This window comes from Bombina bombina, chromosome 2, assembly GCF_027579735.1.
Source record: "Bombina bombina isolate aBomBom1 chromosome 2, aBomBom1.pri, whole genome shotgun sequence".
NCBI lineage: Eukaryota > Metazoa > Chordata > Amphibia > Anura > Bombinatoridae > Bombina > Bombina bombina.
This window is the reverse complement of record NC_069500.1, coordinates 136,675,112-136,692,065: the sequence shown is the minus strand read 5'-3', so window position 1 is coordinate 136,692,065 and position 16,954 is coordinate 136,675,112. Positions and strand designations below refer to the sequence as shown.

The 16,954-nt window shown below is 40.1% G+C and overlaps 1 protein-coding gene across 1 annotated transcript in view; it reads right to left on the bottom strand.

Moving 5' to 3' along the window:
- ITGA1 (integrin subunit alpha 1) overlaps positions 1-16,954 on the bottom strand; it is a 359,476-nt gene that overhangs the window by 23,078 nt on the left and 319,444 nt on the right. The window contains exons 28-29 of the mRNA XM_053701263.1: positions 6,707-6,799; positions 4,993-5,109 (exon numbers count right to left, since the gene is read on the bottom strand). Of these exons, the coding sequence (XP_053557238.1) occupies positions 4,993-5,109; positions 6,707-6,799 (210 nt within the window). The remainder of the gene's footprint in view (positions 1-4,992; positions 5,110-6,706; positions 6,800-16,954) is intronic.

Here is a 16,954-nt window from a genome sequence, read left to right as displayed (position 1 = left end):
AATAAAAAAAAGTTGGTACAAATAAAATGACACATTAGCAAACAGTGTTTTAAAATAAAAAAAAAAGGAGAAAAACAGAATTGAATACTTTCCTACTTTCAAGATCTGTGCCAGGGGCTGGCATGAAGCGATGGATTCTTACTCTGCAGAACAGCTCCCCTTGTAAGAATGACTCTCAGAGTTGAAAAAAGATTCTTATACCTCTTTTCCATAGATCAGGTTGCCTGACCACACCCTCCTGGGCGGGCTAAGAAACCCCCCTGTCTTTATGACCTTCAGTAAACTAACGGCTAGATTTAGAGTTTTGTCGGTAATGACCCGCGTAGCTAACGCCGGCTTTTTTCTGGCCGCACCTCTAAAATAACTCTGGTATTGAGAGTCCACAGAATGGCTGCGTTAGGCTCCAAAAAGGGAGCGTAGAGGCATATTTAACGCAACTGCAACTCTCGATACCAGAGTTGCTTACGGACGCGGCCAGCCTCAAAAACGTGCTCGTGCACGATTCCCCCATAGAAAACAATGGGGCTGTTTGAGCTGAAAAAAAACCTAACACCTGCAAAAAAGCCGCGTTCAGCTCCTAATGCAGCCCCATTGTTTGCTATGGGGAAACACTTCCTACGTCTGCACCTAACACCCTAACATGAACCTCGAGTCTAAACACCCCTAACCTTACACTTATTAACCCTTAATCTGCCATCCCCGCTATCGCTGACCCCTGCATATTATTATTAACCCCTAATCTGCCGCTCCGTAAACCGCCGCTACTTACATTATCCCTATGTACCCCTAATCTGCTGCCCTAACATCGCCGACCCCTATATTATATTTATTAACCCCTAATCGGCCCCCCACAACATCGCCGCTACCTACCTACACTTATTAACCCCTAATCTGCCGAGCGGACCGCACCGCTATTATAATAAAGTTATTAACCCCTAATCCGCCTCACTAACCCTATAATAAATAGTATTAACCCCTAATCTGCCCTCCCTAACATGGCCAACACCTAACTTCAAACATTAACCCCTAATCTGCCGACCGGAGCTCACCGCTATTCTAATACATTTTTAAACCCCTAAAGCTAAGTCTAACCCTAACACTAACACCCCCCTAAATTAAATATAATTTAAATCTAACGAAATAAATTAACTCTTATTAAATAACTTATTCCTATTTAAAGCTAAATACTTACCTGTAAAATAAACCCTAATATAGCTACAATATAAATTATAATTACATTGTAGCTATTTTAGGATTAATATTTATTTTACAGGCAACTTTGTAATTATTTTAACCAGGTACAATAGCTATTAAATAGTTAAGAACTATTTAATAGTTACCTAGTTAAAATAATAACAAAATAACCTGTAAAATAAATCCTAACCTAAGTTACAATTAAACCTAACACTAGACTATCATTAAATTAATTAAATAAAATATCTACAATTACCTACAATTAAACCTAACACAACACTATCAATACATTAATTAAATACAATATCTACAAATAACTACAATTAAATAAACTAACTAAAGTACAAAAAATAAAAAAGAACTAAGTTACAAAAAAAAAAAAATATTTACAAACATAAGAAAAATCTTACAACAATTTTAAACTAATTACACCTACTCTAAGCCCCCTAATAAAATAACAAAGACCCCCAAAATAAAAAAATTCCCTACCCTATTCTAAATTACTAAAGTTTAAAGCTCTTTTACCTTACCAGCCCTGAACAGGGCCCTTTGCGGGGCATGCCCCAAGAAGTTCAGCTCTTTTGCCTGTAAAAAAAAACATACAATACCCCCCCAACATTACAACCCACCACCCACATACCCCTAATCTAACCCAAACCCCCCTTAAATAAACCTAACACTAAGCCCCTGAAGATCTTCCTACCTTGTCTTCACCATACCAGGTTCACCGATCGGTCCAGAAGAGCTCCTCCGATGTCCTGATCCAAGCCCAAGCGGGGGGCTGAAGATGTCCATGATCCGGTAGAAGTCTTCATCCAAGCAGGGCAGAAGAGGTCTTCCATCCGATTGAAGTCTTCATCCAAGCGGGGCAGAAGAGGTCTTCCATCCGATTGAAGTCTTCATCTAGGCGGCATCTTCTATCGACATCCATCTGGAGCGGAGGGGCAGCATCCTGAAGACCTCCGACGCGGAACATCCATCCTGGCCGACGACTGAACGACGAATGACGGTTCCTTTAAATGACGTCATCCAAGATGGCGTCCCTCGAATTCCGATTGGCTGATAGGATTCTATCAGCCAATCGAAATTAAGGTAGGAATATTCTGATTGGCTGATTCCATCAGCCAATCAGAATCAAGTTCAATCCGATTGGCTGATCCGATCAGCCAATCACATTGAGCTCGCATTCTATTGGCTGATCGGAACCGTCATTTTTCGTTCAGTCGTCGGCCAGGATGGATGTTCCGCGTCGGAGGTCTTCAGGATGCTGCCGCTCCGCTCCAGATGGATGTCGATAGAAGATGCCGCCTGGATGAATACTTCAATCAGATGGAAGACCTCTTCTGCCCCGCTTGGATGAAGACTTCAATCGGATGGAAGACCTCTTCTGCCCCGCTTGGATGAAGACTTCTACCGGATCATGGACATCTTCAGCCCCCCGCTTGGGCTTGGATCAGGACATCGGAGGAGCTCTTCTGGACCGATCGGTGAACCTGGTATGGTGAAGACAAGGTAGGAAGATCTTCAGGGGCTTAGTGTTAGGTTTATTTAAGGGGGGTTTGGGTTAGATTAGGGGTATGTGGGTGGTGGGTTGTAATGTTGGGGGGGGGGTATTGTATGTTTTTTTTTACAGGCAAAAGAGCTGAACTTCTTGGGGCATGCCCCACAAAGGGCCCTGTTCAGGGCTGGTAAGGTAAAAGAGCTTTAAACTTTAGTAATTTAGAATAGGGTAGGGCATTTTTTTATTTTGGGGGTCTTTGTTATTTTATTAGGGGGCTTAGAGTAGGTGTAATTAGTTTAAAATTGTTGTAAGATTTTTCTTATGTTTGTAAATATATATATTTTTTTGTAACTTAGTTCTTTTTTATTTTTTGTACTTTAGTTAGTTTATTTCATTGTAGTTATTTGTAGATATTGTATTTAATTAATGTATTGATAGTGTAGTGTTAGGTTTAATTGTAGGTAATTGTAGATATTTTATTTAATTAATTTAATGATAGTGTAGTGTTAGGTTTAATTGTAACTTAGGTTAGTATTTATTTTACAGGTAAATTTGTAATTATTTTAACTATTTTAGCTATTAAATAGTTCTTAACTATTTAATAGCTATTGTACCTGGTTAAAATAATTACAAAGTTGCCTGTAAAATAAATATTAATCCTAAAATAGCTACAATGTAATTATAATTTATATTGTAGCTATATTAGGGTTTATTTTACAGGTAAGTATTTAGCTTTAAATAGGAATAATTTATTTAATAAGAGTTAATTAATTTCGTTAGATTTAAATTATATTTAACTTAGGGGGGTGTTAGTGTTAGGGTTAGACTTAGCTTTAGGGGTTAATGCATTTATTAGAATAGCGGTGAGCTCCGGTCGGCAGATTAGGGGTTAATAATTGAAGTTAGGTGTCAGCGATGTTAGGGAGGGCAGATTAGGGGTTAATACTATTTATTATAGGGTTAGTGAGGCGGATTAGGGGTTAATAACTTTATTATAGTAGTGGTGCGGTCCGCTCGGCAGATTAGGGGTTAATAAGTGTAGGCAGGTGGAGGCGACGTTGAGGGGGGCAGATTAGGGGTTAATAAATATAATAATGGGGTCGGCGGTGTTAGGGGCAGCAGATTAGGGGTACATAGCTATAATGTAGGTGGCGGCGCTTTGCGGTCGGCAGATTAGGGGTTAATTATTGTAGGTAGCTGGCGGCGACGTTGTGGGGGGAAGGTTAGGGGTTAATAAATATAATACAGGGGTCGGCGGTGTTAGGGGCAGCAGATTAGGGGTACATAAGTATAATGTAGGTGGCGGTCGGCAGATTAGGGGTTAAAAAAATGTAATCGAGTGGCGGCGATGTGGGGGGACCTCGGTTTAGGGGTACATAGGTAGTTTATGGGTGTTAGTGTACTTTAGAGTACAGTAGTTAAGAGCTTTATGAACCGGCGTTAGCCCAAAAAGCTCTTAACTACTGACTTTTTTCTGCGGCTGGAGTTTTGTCGTTAGAATTCTAACACTCACTTCAGCCACGACTCTAAATACCGGAGTTAGAAAGATCCCATTGAAAAGATAGGATACGCAATTTACGTAAGGGGATCTGCGGTATGGAAAAGTCGCGGCTGAAAAGTGAGCGTTAGACCCTTTTTTTACTGACTCCAAATACCGGCGGTAGCCTAAAACCAGCGTTAGGAGCCTCTAACGCTGGTTTTCACGGCTACCGCCAAACTCCAAATCTAGGCCTAAGTTTTTTGCCTGAAATTATAGAACCCATTATAATTTCTGATAGGCCACTCTATAGTCAGATATACTGACCGGTCCTCTCTTGGTTTCATTGGGAGAATCAATTTGATACCAGATATGACAGATTTCCCTTCACTTAATGCCATAACAGTTTTAAACACATATACACATAATACCAATGTCCTTTTAGTGACCTTATCAGTTTTCTGTGACTGAGGCCCTGTTTTGTATCATGTATTCTCCTGACAGTCTAAGCCATAAAATTCTATCCTGTTTACACTGCCAAGCATTTATGATGCTCCTGGCACTTCAAAGAAACACAAACCCAGGACACAGCTATTTTTAAAAAACAAACACTGTTCTTAGATTAACCCTTTCTTAGCTTAATCCTGAGGTATTCGTGACAGACGGCTTGATAAATAGGCCTCTTAGGGTTTATATGGCTTGTAATTTAATTTAAATGTATTTATGCAGCAATGGATTAGAAGTAAATAAAATAATGATAATTTAGCTCATTGTTTTAGTCTGCGTACAAGTGTCATCATTTTTTTTAAAATGTACATACCTTCCAAAGTGCAAATATAATAAGGGCCAATATCAGAAGTCCAACAATAATACTTAATGGAATAACCCATATAGGCACTCTTCCATGTTCAAGCTCTTTTGAAATTTTTATCATTGTCTATAACAAATGGGGGAAAAAAATTGTAGTTAGAGTTCAGGCAACCTCATCCATTAAGCAGAGATCTAGACAGCAAAAATACATAGCATGAGTTTAGCTGAGATGCAGTTTCAGTGATTTACCAGATTCCCATAACTGTATTGGTGCTTCAAAAGATTCATGAGTGGGGAGTGCTTAGTGTTAGTGCATGTTAATAGAACATGCCAAGGGTAACAATGACCCTCTTTGCATGACTAGAACAAACTAAAGGCAGAAAATTCTTCAGCCAAAAAATGGACTATGAGGCCGAATTATCAAATGTCTTGCGGACCTGATCCGACAGTGAGGATCAGGTCCGCAAGACATCGCTGAATGTGGAGAGCAATATGCTCTCCGTATTCAGCATTGCACCAGCAGCTCACAAGAGCTGCTGGTACAACGCCACCCCTGCAGACCCACGGCCAATCTGTCAATCAACCCGATCGTACTTGATCGGGTTGAATTCCGGCGATTCCTGTCTGCCTGCTCAGAGCAGGAGGACAGGCTTATGGAGCAGTGGTCTTTGTGACCGCTGCTCCATAACTTGTGTTTCTGTCGAGTCTGACTCGCCAGAAACACGGGCGTCAAGCTCCATATGGAGCTTGATAAATAGGCCCCTCAGTATTGAAATATGGTTTCAGTTTTGGTAGGAAATTTGTTTTGGGGATCATGAAAGCCTTTTTACTGCAGTCAGGTTAATTGTGGTTTAGGAATTAATTGTGGTTTGGGGCCATGTCATTAGGGTATGGGCTAACAGTCCAAAGGATCATGTGTTTTTCATTCTCCACATTGAGTTTTGCCTAAAAGCTGTTGTAAGGCATCTAAAAGGTGTCACTATTTAAAAAAAAAAAAAAAAAAAGGTTGGTGGTAGTATTAGAACTTACTATGAATTTTAACAACATCTTTCTTTGTTACGTAAAGTGATGGTAAATCCAAGCGTATAACAAACGCTAGAATTTACCGTCACCATGGTAAATCCTAGAGTTTTTTATACGCTTGGATTTACCATCATTTTAAGAGCTGGTTTAATGCTTAGGCCTCTGTACTTTTGTGCAGTTCAAGTGTAGGGCTTGCCAGTTACTACTGAAAGCTAAAGCTATACTATGGGCAAGATTTATTATGAGGTAAATGCCACGATCAGTTGCAGGCTCGCTCATTTGAGCCTGCAACTGAAATTTATGAAGCAGCAGTTTAAATCACTGCTTCATAAAGCATCTCTGCCAAACTGGAGTTGGTGGATTAAAATCACCCCCCAGATTCATAAATATGGGGAACAAATTTGCCCCCTAATTTGCAATAAGATGTGGACAGGTTCGCAACATGTAAATCCTGTCCACCCGCAAAATGAAATACCTTGCCCATCGTATCTATTTCTTTTAATAATGGGAAGTACAGTATAGACCACTTCATTTTTAGATTTAATTTTGGTAAAACTGGAATCTGCATATACTATTTTTACTGGTCGATAACTTTAAAACTGACTAATGCATGTCATGTTACAGTGTTTTGTGTATATGGAATTACATTTACAATTTAACTGCTAACATAAAAATTGTTCTTAAAAAATATATGCACATACCTCATAAATTTCACTCTCCTTGTTTAATACAATCATAGGATTTTCACTATGAAGTCTACCATTTACAACTAGGTTTAGACTTTGAATGCTAGCCTGCAGAAAGAAAAGATAAACTATTAGACCAAACTTAATATTAGTGTGTCATAATGGCAAATTTCAGAGTAAACAAAGCAAAGAAAGGTTTTTCCCTCCTCCCTCATTATTATATTTTTAACAATATGTGAAAATATTAACATGTAAAACTTACTTTTGTGCTTAACAAAATGATTTCTCAAAGATAATGCTGTAGGCTTTGTTGTAATGAAATATAGATTTATTTGTGTTATATACAATACAAAAGTTATTTAAATGGTAAACTTTTCTCACAACCTGAAATTGTTATCTTTAATACCTCCTTAAAAAGATATGGCTGTCAAAATGTAACTATTATACAGATGGTGTGTACAATTAAAAAAAAATCTTTCTAATTTAATCAAATGTACCTCTTTCATTTGGTTTTCTTTTTTTTAAAACTTATTTCCTTTTCATGAGAGCATACTTAAGTAGTCATATATATGCATCTTAATTACTCTCTAGGTTTCAAAGTTTCAAGCTCTCCATAAAGACTCTTCAGGTGTGCATACAATGTACGCTAACCTTTTCTTACCTCAGTTCCTCACCTTTTTTGTCATTCCCGTTGAACCCCTTTAGCATGTAAGCCTCCGACTCCAGCTGATTTACAGCAGTGCAACTCTAGGCAGGACCTTCTGCCCAGTTTCTCTTATAAGTGCTACCTGTGCATATTATACCTATGTTATGGCGCTACAGAATCTGTTGGTGCTCTACAAATAACTGATCATAATAATAATAATAATAATAAAATGTGACAAGATTTTTGTAGCAATGGGTTTGATGACAATCTATTGGTAATTTGCTCCCGAAATGGATTTTGATTTTCCTCCCAAATTGGTTGTCAAATTTCTGAGGAGATTACAATGCAAAATAGATTTGTGCATTAAAAGCCTGCAGTCGCAAACGCCTATTCAACAGAAAAGCTTCCAAAATACCTTTTTGTGTTAAAACTTGGCGGTCACCCAAAACTGACAGATACAATAGTGCATTCACACCTCTTGAGGTTAAAGTAAAGTTATTTTGAATTAACCCTTTTTTGTGGATCGGAAATGATTAGTTACATGTGTGATATTAAAGGACCACAGTAGAATAGCATAATCAATTAATGCATAATGAATAGAAAATACAAAAGCACTTTGAATTTTACATGACTAGTAGATATGTTCTGACAACTGTCAAAGATAGTTCTAATTTCTTCCCACTGAATCATGTAACAGTATCATAAAATGCATACATGTATATTCTGTGAATCTTACACAAGCTGGTGACTCAGAAATTGTGCATATAAAAAGATTGTTTATAATTAGATAATGGATGTGAATTGGAAAGTTGTTTAAAGGGAGACTAAACACCTGATAAAAATCATTAAAAAGTATGGAGTCACATGACACACACTTCATATCTCCCTAGAGTACCTATAATGTGTGCATATGAAAAACACAGCAGCAGCAGCAGCACTCAATGTTATGCAGACAGAGCTTGTCCTGCAGTTTATGTTATAAATCTGTTACAGGAATAAAACATTTTATTATTATGTTTTTCTATGCAAACAAAGCTTACTTTTTCAAACGTTACCTCTGACATTCCTAATGTGTGTGACTGTACATAGCACTCGACAGGGTTATAAATGTAAATCATTCTCTTCTCTGAGTCTGACAAGCTCCGGTCTGGAGAGGGAGGGGCCGAGGGGGGAGAGAGAGCAGAGAGACTCCGTGAAGAAAATAGACTAAATAACTCATGCTGCAAATACTTTTTACTGGAGATTTGTTCTATGCAATATTTCATTTTCATACATCTGCATTACATATATTACTGTATATATGTGATGCAGATGTATGAAAATAAAATATTGCATAGAACAAATCTCCAGTAAAAAGTATTTGCAGCATGAGTTATTTAGTCTATTTTCTTCACGGAGTCTCTCTGCTCTCTCTCCCACTCTCGGCCCCTCCCTCTCCAGACCGGAGCTTGTCAGACTCAGAGAAGAGAATGATTTACATTTATAACCCTGCCAAGTGCTATGTACAGTCATACACATTAGGAATGTCAGTGGTAACGTTTGAAAAAGTAAGCTTTGTTTGCATAGAAAAACATAATAATAAAATGTTTTATTCCTGTAACAGATTTATAACATAAACTGCAGGACAAGCTCTGTCTGCATAACATTGAGTGCTGCTGCTGCTGTGTTTTTCATATGCACACATTATAGGTACTCTAGGGAGATATGAAGTGTGTGTCATGTGACTCCTGTGCTGTTAAAATATGGCGGCATACATAGCTGCATCAAGCCCTAGATATGTATATTAATAGAAACAATTTTCTTGAAATGTTTTGTGTAAGCTGAAGTTACAGCATAAAGAGCTGTACTCAGTTTTTTATTATTACACAATAGAAGTTAGTTTGAATTATTTTTAGCAGTCAAGTGTTTAATGTCCCTTTAAAATTGTGTATACATCATAAAAGTTTAATTTTTACTTTATCCTCATCACTGATTAACCATTTGAAGGCCATTTGTACCTTGGCCAGCTGGGCATACTGCAAAAGTCACATCATGAACCCAACATGTACAAATGGCATGTATTAATCTCTTAATGTGAATGTTTGATTCTATATCACACTCACACTGTCTTGATTGTCACTAAGGGCTCCATTTAAGAAGCTTCAAATATAGGTCATTAGAACGCTGTTTCTTAACCTATATGCCACCTATAAAGATTGACAACCTGATTGACAACCTGAGACAAAAAAAAAGTGCAATGATAAATTTGCTGCCTGCTAATTGCAATGCCGGACGAACAGCGGTGAAGATGTCCGTCCTTGTCTGTTCGGGTGTTAGTAAATCTAGCCCTAAGGGTACATAACCAAGATTTTAAAAGGGATTCTGCTATTCTAATTTCCATAGCAACCAATTGCAATAAATATCCAGCCACAGCACTACAAAACCATCTGAATGCCAATTGTATGTTGGTGTGATGGGCATATTGGCATGATGGGCATACTGAGCACAATTGCTATATTGTCACTTTAAATCTTTGGCAAGTATTCTTTTAACACTATTTATTTTTAATGTTAAAGCACCGTTTTCAGTTTTGTGTGATCTTAAAACAAGCTAGAGACAACTGTTCCTAATAAAAGTACTTAAAATATTTTGTTATACAGGTTTTTAAAAGTATTAAAACAGTAAAGCATGAAGAACCCACTTCATTGCAATACTGTACCTTCATAGAAGAGGTTCAAACAAGATTGTACCTTCATGACCACCTTCATGGATGCAATGTCTTCCGTTCAAAGGCTAAACATAGTCATAACTTTCAAAGTGATAGTACCTATATTGTTAAATTCATGTTCATAAAGGTAAGATCCTGTTTAGAAGTTCAATATTGATATGACTTTTACTACAGGTCCCTTAGCTGTATAGGATATGATGTACTCAACACATATACATATGTGTTGCCCTGTCTGCTGTAGATGCATTATACAATAGTAATGAAGTTTTATGAATCAAGAACAATGTTTCCTGTGGCAATTTCAGAGTACTTTGCACATGTAAAAGATAATAAATTGTTTCAAAATAGATATTCAAAATTACATTTCAAGGCTTTATCAAGTGCCTTGTGGTGTTGCATTTGAAAAGTCAAAACTTCTCTTTTAGAGAAGATCCGAAAATATGTTTGCAGGTGCGGGAAAGAGCCAAAAAAATTCTATTGTTATTGCAATGTATTGAAAAGTGATCCCAATACACCTGTAGAGGGAGCTTTAGAGTATAGTAGCTTCAGTGCGTCTATGGTAAAGCTCTCTAGTAAACTGGGCTGTATAGCTTGAAGCTCTGTTTGATAAGGAAGACTGTTTAACCATTTAATGTCTGACGTACCCTGTACGTCGCGAAGTTGTTAAGGAGTTTTTCTGACAGCAGCGATGCTGCACTAGTACTGAATGCATCACTTCCAGAGGCATGTAGTTCTTGCTGACCTGCACTATAAAAAAAGGCCAGATAAGAGGGCATGTGAATGACGGCTGACAAACCCTGTACCTGGGCCATCGTTAAGAGGTTTAATAAAAAAAACTGAGAATACATCTATCTTTGAATAGGAGCCATTCAAACATTATGCAGTAGCAGTAGGTTATGGCAGAGCTATGGGTGTTCATGGATCTCATTTAGCATTCAGCATTCAACGTGATACAGCTAGAACCTCTTCAAGTTTTTTTAATAACATTACTACAAACTAAGGATGTGAATTTGTAAACAAAAATGAATATCCGAATAATTGTAGAATGAATATAGTCCAGCACCAGCTATAAACCCAGGGTAGAGGGTACTCCTTTGGAGTGACTGCCACACTCACCAACAATAGAGTAAAAAACAGAATTTATGTTTACCTGATAAATTACTTTCTCCAACGGTGTGTCCGGTCCACGGCGTCATCCTTACTTGTGGGATATTCTCTTCCCCAACAGGAAATGGCAAAGAGCCCAGCAAAGCTGGTCACATGATCCCTCCTAGGCTCCGCCTACCCCAGTCATTCGACCGACGTTAAGGAGGAATATTTGCATAGGAGAAACCATATGATACCGTGGTGACTGTAGTTAAAGAAAATAAATTATCAGACCTGACTAAAAAACCAGGGCGGGCCGTGGACCGGACACACCGTTGGAGAAAGTAATTTATCAGGTAAACATAAATTCTGTTTTCTCCAACATAGGTGTGTCCGGTCCACGGCGTCATCCTTACTTGTGGGAACCAATACCAAAGCTTTAGGACACGGATGAAGGGAGGGAGCAAATCAGGTCACCTAAATGGAAGGCACCACGGCTTGCAAAACCTTTCTCCCAAAAATAGCCTCAGAAGAAGCAAAAGTATCAAACTTGTAAAATTTGGTAAAAGTGTGCAGTGAAGACCAAGTCGCTGCCCTACATATCTGATCAACAGAAGCCTCGTTCTTGAAGGCCCATGTGGAAGCCACAGCCCTAGTGGAATGAGCTGTGATTCTTTCAGGAGGCTGCCGTCCGGCAGTCTCGTAAGCCAATCTGATGATGCTTTTAATCCAAAAAGAGAGAGAGGTAGAAGTTGCTTTTTGACCTCTCCTTTTACCAGAATAAACAACAAACAAGGAAGATGTTTGTCTAAAATCCTTTGTAGCATCTAAATAGAATTTTAGAGCGCGAACAACATCCAAATTGTGCAACAAACGTTCCTTCTTCGAAACTGGTTTCGGACACAAAGAAGGCACGACTATCTCCTGGTTAATGTTCTTGTTAGAAACAACTTTTGGAAGAAAACCAGGTTTAGTACGTAAAACCACCTTATCTGCATGGAACACCAGATAAGGAGGAGAACACTGCAGAGCAGATAATTCTGAAACTCTTCTAGCAGAAGAAATTGCAACCAAAAACAAAACTTTCCAAGATAATAACTTAATATCAACGGAATGTAAGGGTTCAAACGGAACCCCCTGAAGAACTGAAAGAACTAAGTTGAGACTCCAAGGAGGAGTCAAAGGTTTGTAAACAGGCTTGATTCTAACCAGAGCCTGAACAAAGGCTTGAACATCTGGCACAGCTGCCAGTTTTTTGTGAAGTAACACAGACAAGGCAGAAATCTGTCCCTTCAAGGAACTTGCAGATAATCCTTTCTCCAATCCTTCTTGAAGAAAGGATAGAATCTTAGGAATCTTTACCTTGTCCCAAGGGAATCCTTTAGATTCACACCAACAGATATATTTTTTCCATATTTTGTGGTAAATTTTTCTAGTTACAGGCTTTCTGGCCTGAACAAGAGTATCAATAACAGAATCTGAGAACCCTCGTTTTGATAAGATCAAGCGTTCAATCTCCAAGCAGTCAGCTGGAGTGAGACCAGATTCGGATGTTCGAACGGACCTTGAACAAGAAGGTCTCGTCTCAAAGGTAGCTTCCATGGTGGAGCCGATGACATATTCACCAGATCTGCATACCAAGTCCTGCGTGGCCACGCAGGAGCTATCAAGATCACCGACGCCCTCTCCTGATTGATCCTGGCTACCAGCCTGGGGATGAGAGGAAACGGCGGGAATACATAAGCTAGTTTGAAGGTCCAAGGTGCTACTAGTGCATCTACTAGAGTCGCCTTGGGATCCCTGGATCTGGACCCGTAGCAAGGAACCTTGAAGTTCTGCCGAGAGGCCATCAGATCCATGTCTGGAATGCCCCACAGTTGAGTAATTTGGGCAAAGATTTCCGGATGGAGTTCCCACTCCCCCGGATGTAATGTCTGACGACTCAGAAAATCCGCTTCCCAATTTTCCACTCCTGGGATGTGGATTGCAGACAGGTGGCAGGAGTGAGTCTCCGCCCATTGAATGATTTTGGTCACTTCTTCCATCGCCAGGGAACTCCTTGTTCCCCCCTGATGGTTGATGTACGCAACAGTCGTCATGTTGTCTGATTGAAACCGTATGAACTTGGCCTTTGCTAGCTGAGGCCAAGCCTTGAGAGCATTGAATATCGCTCTCAGTTCCAGAATATTTATCGGTAGAAGAGATTCTTCCCGAGACCAAAGACCCTGAGCTTTCAGGGATCCCCAGACCGCGCCCCAGCCCATCAGACTGGCGTCGGTCGTGACAATGACCCACTCTGGTCTGCGGAAGGTCATCCCTTGTGACAGGTTGTCCAGGGACAGCCACCAACGGAGTGAGTCTCTGGTCCTCTGATTTACTTGTATCTTCGGAGACAAGTCTGTATAGTCCCCATTCCACTGACTGAGCATGCACAGTTGTAATGGTCTTAGATGAATGCGCGCAAAAGGAACTATGTCCATTGCCGCTACCATCAAACCTATTACTTCCATGCACTGCGCTATGGAAGGAAGAGGAACGGAATGAAGTGTTTGACAAGAGTTTAGAAGTTTTGTTTTTCTGGCCTCTGTCAGAAAAATCCTCATTTCTAAGGAGTCTATTATTGTTCCCAAGAAGGGAACCCTTGTCGACGGAGATAGAGAACTCTTTTCCACGTTCACTTTCCATCCGTGAGATCTGAGAAAGGCCAGGACTATGTCCGTGTGAGCCTTTGCTTGAGGAAGGGACGACGCTTGAATCAGAATGTCGTCCAAGTAAGGTACTACTGCAATGCCCCTTGGTCTTAGCACCGCTAGAAGGGACCCTAGTACCTTTGTGAAAATCCTTGGAGCAGTGGCTAATCCGAAAGGAAGCGCCACAAACTGGTAATGCTTGTCCAGGAATGCGAACCTTAGGAACCGATGATGTTCCTTGTGGATAGGAATATGTAGATACGCATCCTTTAAATCCACCGTGGTCATGAATTGACCTTCCTGGATGGAAGGAAGAATTGTTCGAATGGTTTCCATTTTGAACGATGGAACCTTGAGAAACTTGTTTAAGATCTTGAGATCTAAGATTGGTCTGAACGTTCCCTCTTTTTTGGGAACTATGAACAGATTGGAGTAGAACCCCATCCCTTGTTCTCCTAATGGAACAGGATGAATCACTCCCATTTTTAACAGGTCTTCTACACAATGTAAGAATGCCTGTCTCTTTATGTGGTCTGAAGACAATTGAGACCTGTGGAACCTCCCCCTTGGGGGAAGCCCCTTGAATTCCAGAAGATAACCTTGGGAGACTATTTCTAGTGCCCAAGGATCCAGAACATCTCTTGCCCAAGCCTGAGCGAAGAGAGAGAGTCTGCCCCCCACCAGATCCGGTCCCGGATCGGGGGCCAACATTTCATGCTGTCTTGGTAGCAGTGGCAGGTTTCTTGGCCTGCTTTCCCTTGTTCCAGCCTTGCATTGGTCTCCAGGCTGGCTTGGCTTGAGAAGTATTACCCTCTTGCTTAGAGGACGTAGCACTTGGGGCTGGTCCGTTTCTACGAAAGGGACGAAAATTAGGTTTATTTTTGGCCTTGAAAGACCTATCCTGAGGAAGGGCGTGGCCCTTACCCCCAGTGATATCAGAGATAATCTCTTTCAAGTCAGGGCCAAACAGCGTTTTCCCCTTGAAAGGAATGTTAAGGAGTTTGTTCTTGGAAGACGCATCCGCTGACCAAGATTTCAACCAAAGCGCTCTACGCGCCACAATAGCAAACCCAGAATTCTTCGCCGCTAACCTAGCCAATTGCAAAGTGGCGTCTAGGGTGAAAGAATTAGCCAATTTGAGAGCACGGATTCTGCCCATAATCTCCTCATAAGGAGGAGAATCACTATCGATCGCCTTTACTAGCTCATCGAACCAGAAACACGCGGCTGTAGTGACAGGGACAATGCATGAAATTGGTTGTAGAAGGTAACCTTGCTGAACAATCATCTTTTTAAGCAAACCTTCTAATTTTTTATCCATAGGATCTTTGAAAGCACAACTATCTTCTATGGGTATAGTGGTGCGTTTGTTTAAAGTAGAAACCGCTCCCTCGACCTTGGGGACAGTCTGCCATAAGTCCTTTCTAGGGTCGACCATAGGAAACAATTTTTTAAATATGGGGGGAGGGACGAAAGGTATACCGGGCCTTTCCCATTCTTTATTTACAATGTCCGCCACCCGCTTGGGTATAGGAAAAGCTTCTGGGAGCCCCGGGACCTCTAGGAACTTGTCCATTTTACATAGTTTCTCTGGGATGATCAAATTCTCACAATCATCCAGAGTGGATAATACCTCCTTAAGCAGAGCGCGGAGATGTTCCAACTTAAATTTAAATGTAATCACATCGGGTTCAGCTTGTTGAGAAATTTTCCCTGAATCTGAAATTTCTCCCTCAGACAAAACCTCCCTGGCCCCCTCAGACTGGTGTAGGGGCATTTCAGAACCATTATCATCAGCGTCCTCATGCTCTTCAGTATCTAAAACAGAGCAGTCACGCTTACGCTGATAAGTGGGCATTTTGGCTAAAATGTTTTTGATAGAATTATCCATTACAGCCGTTAATTGTTGCATAGTAAGGAGTATTGGCGCGCTAGATGTACTAGGGGCCTCCTGAGTGGGCAAGACTCGTGTAGACGAAGGAGGGAATGATGCAGTACCATGCTTACTCCCCTCACTTGAGGAATCATCTTGGGCATCATTTTCAGTGTCACATAAATCACATTTATTTAAATGAGAAGGAACCTTGGCTTCCCCACATTCAGAACACAGTCTATCTGGTAGTTCAGACATGTTAAACAGGCATAAACTTGATAACAAAGTACAAAAAACGTTTTAAAATAAAACCGTTACTGTCACTTTAAATTTTAAACTGAACACACTTTATTACTGCAATTGCGAAAAAGTATGAAGGAATTGTTCAAAATTCACCAAAATTTCACCACAGTGTCTTAAAGCCTTAAAAGTATTGCACACCAAATTTGGAAGCTTTAACCCTTAAAATAACGGAACCGGAGCCGTTTTTAACTTTAACCCCTTTACAGTCCCTGGTGTCTGCTTTGCTGAGACCCAACCAAGCCCAAAGGGGAATACGATACCAAATGACGCCTTCAGAAAGTCTTTTCTATGTATCAGAGCTCCTCACACATGCGACTGCATGTCATGCTGCTCAAAAACAAGTGCGCAATACCGGCACGAAAATGAGGCTCTGCCTATGATTAGGGAAAGCCCCTAGAGAATAAGGTGTCTAAAACAGTGCCTGCCGATATTATTTAACAAAAATACCCAGATTAAATGATTCCTCAAGGCTAAATATGTGTAATATATGAATCGATTTAGCCCAGAAAATGTCTACAGTCTTAATAAGCCCTTGTGAAGCCCTTATTTACTGTCTGAATAAAAATGGCTTACCGGATCCCATAGGGAAAATGACAGCTTCCAGCATTACATCGTCTTGTTAGAATGTGTCATACCTCAAGCAGCAAAAGACTGCTCACTGTTCCCCCAACTGAAGTTAATTCCTCTCAACAGTCCTGTGTGGAACAGCCATGGATTTTAGTAACGGTTGCTAAAATCATTTTCCTCATACAAACAGAAATCTTCATCTCTTTTCTGTTTCAGAGTAAATAGTACATACCAGCACTATTTTAAAATAACAAACTCTTGATTGAATAATAAAAACTACAGTTAAACACTAAAAAACTCTAAGCCATCTCCGTGGAGATGTTGCCTGTACAACGGCAAAGAGAATGACTCGGGTAGGCGGAGCCTAGGAGGGATCATGTGACCAGCTTTG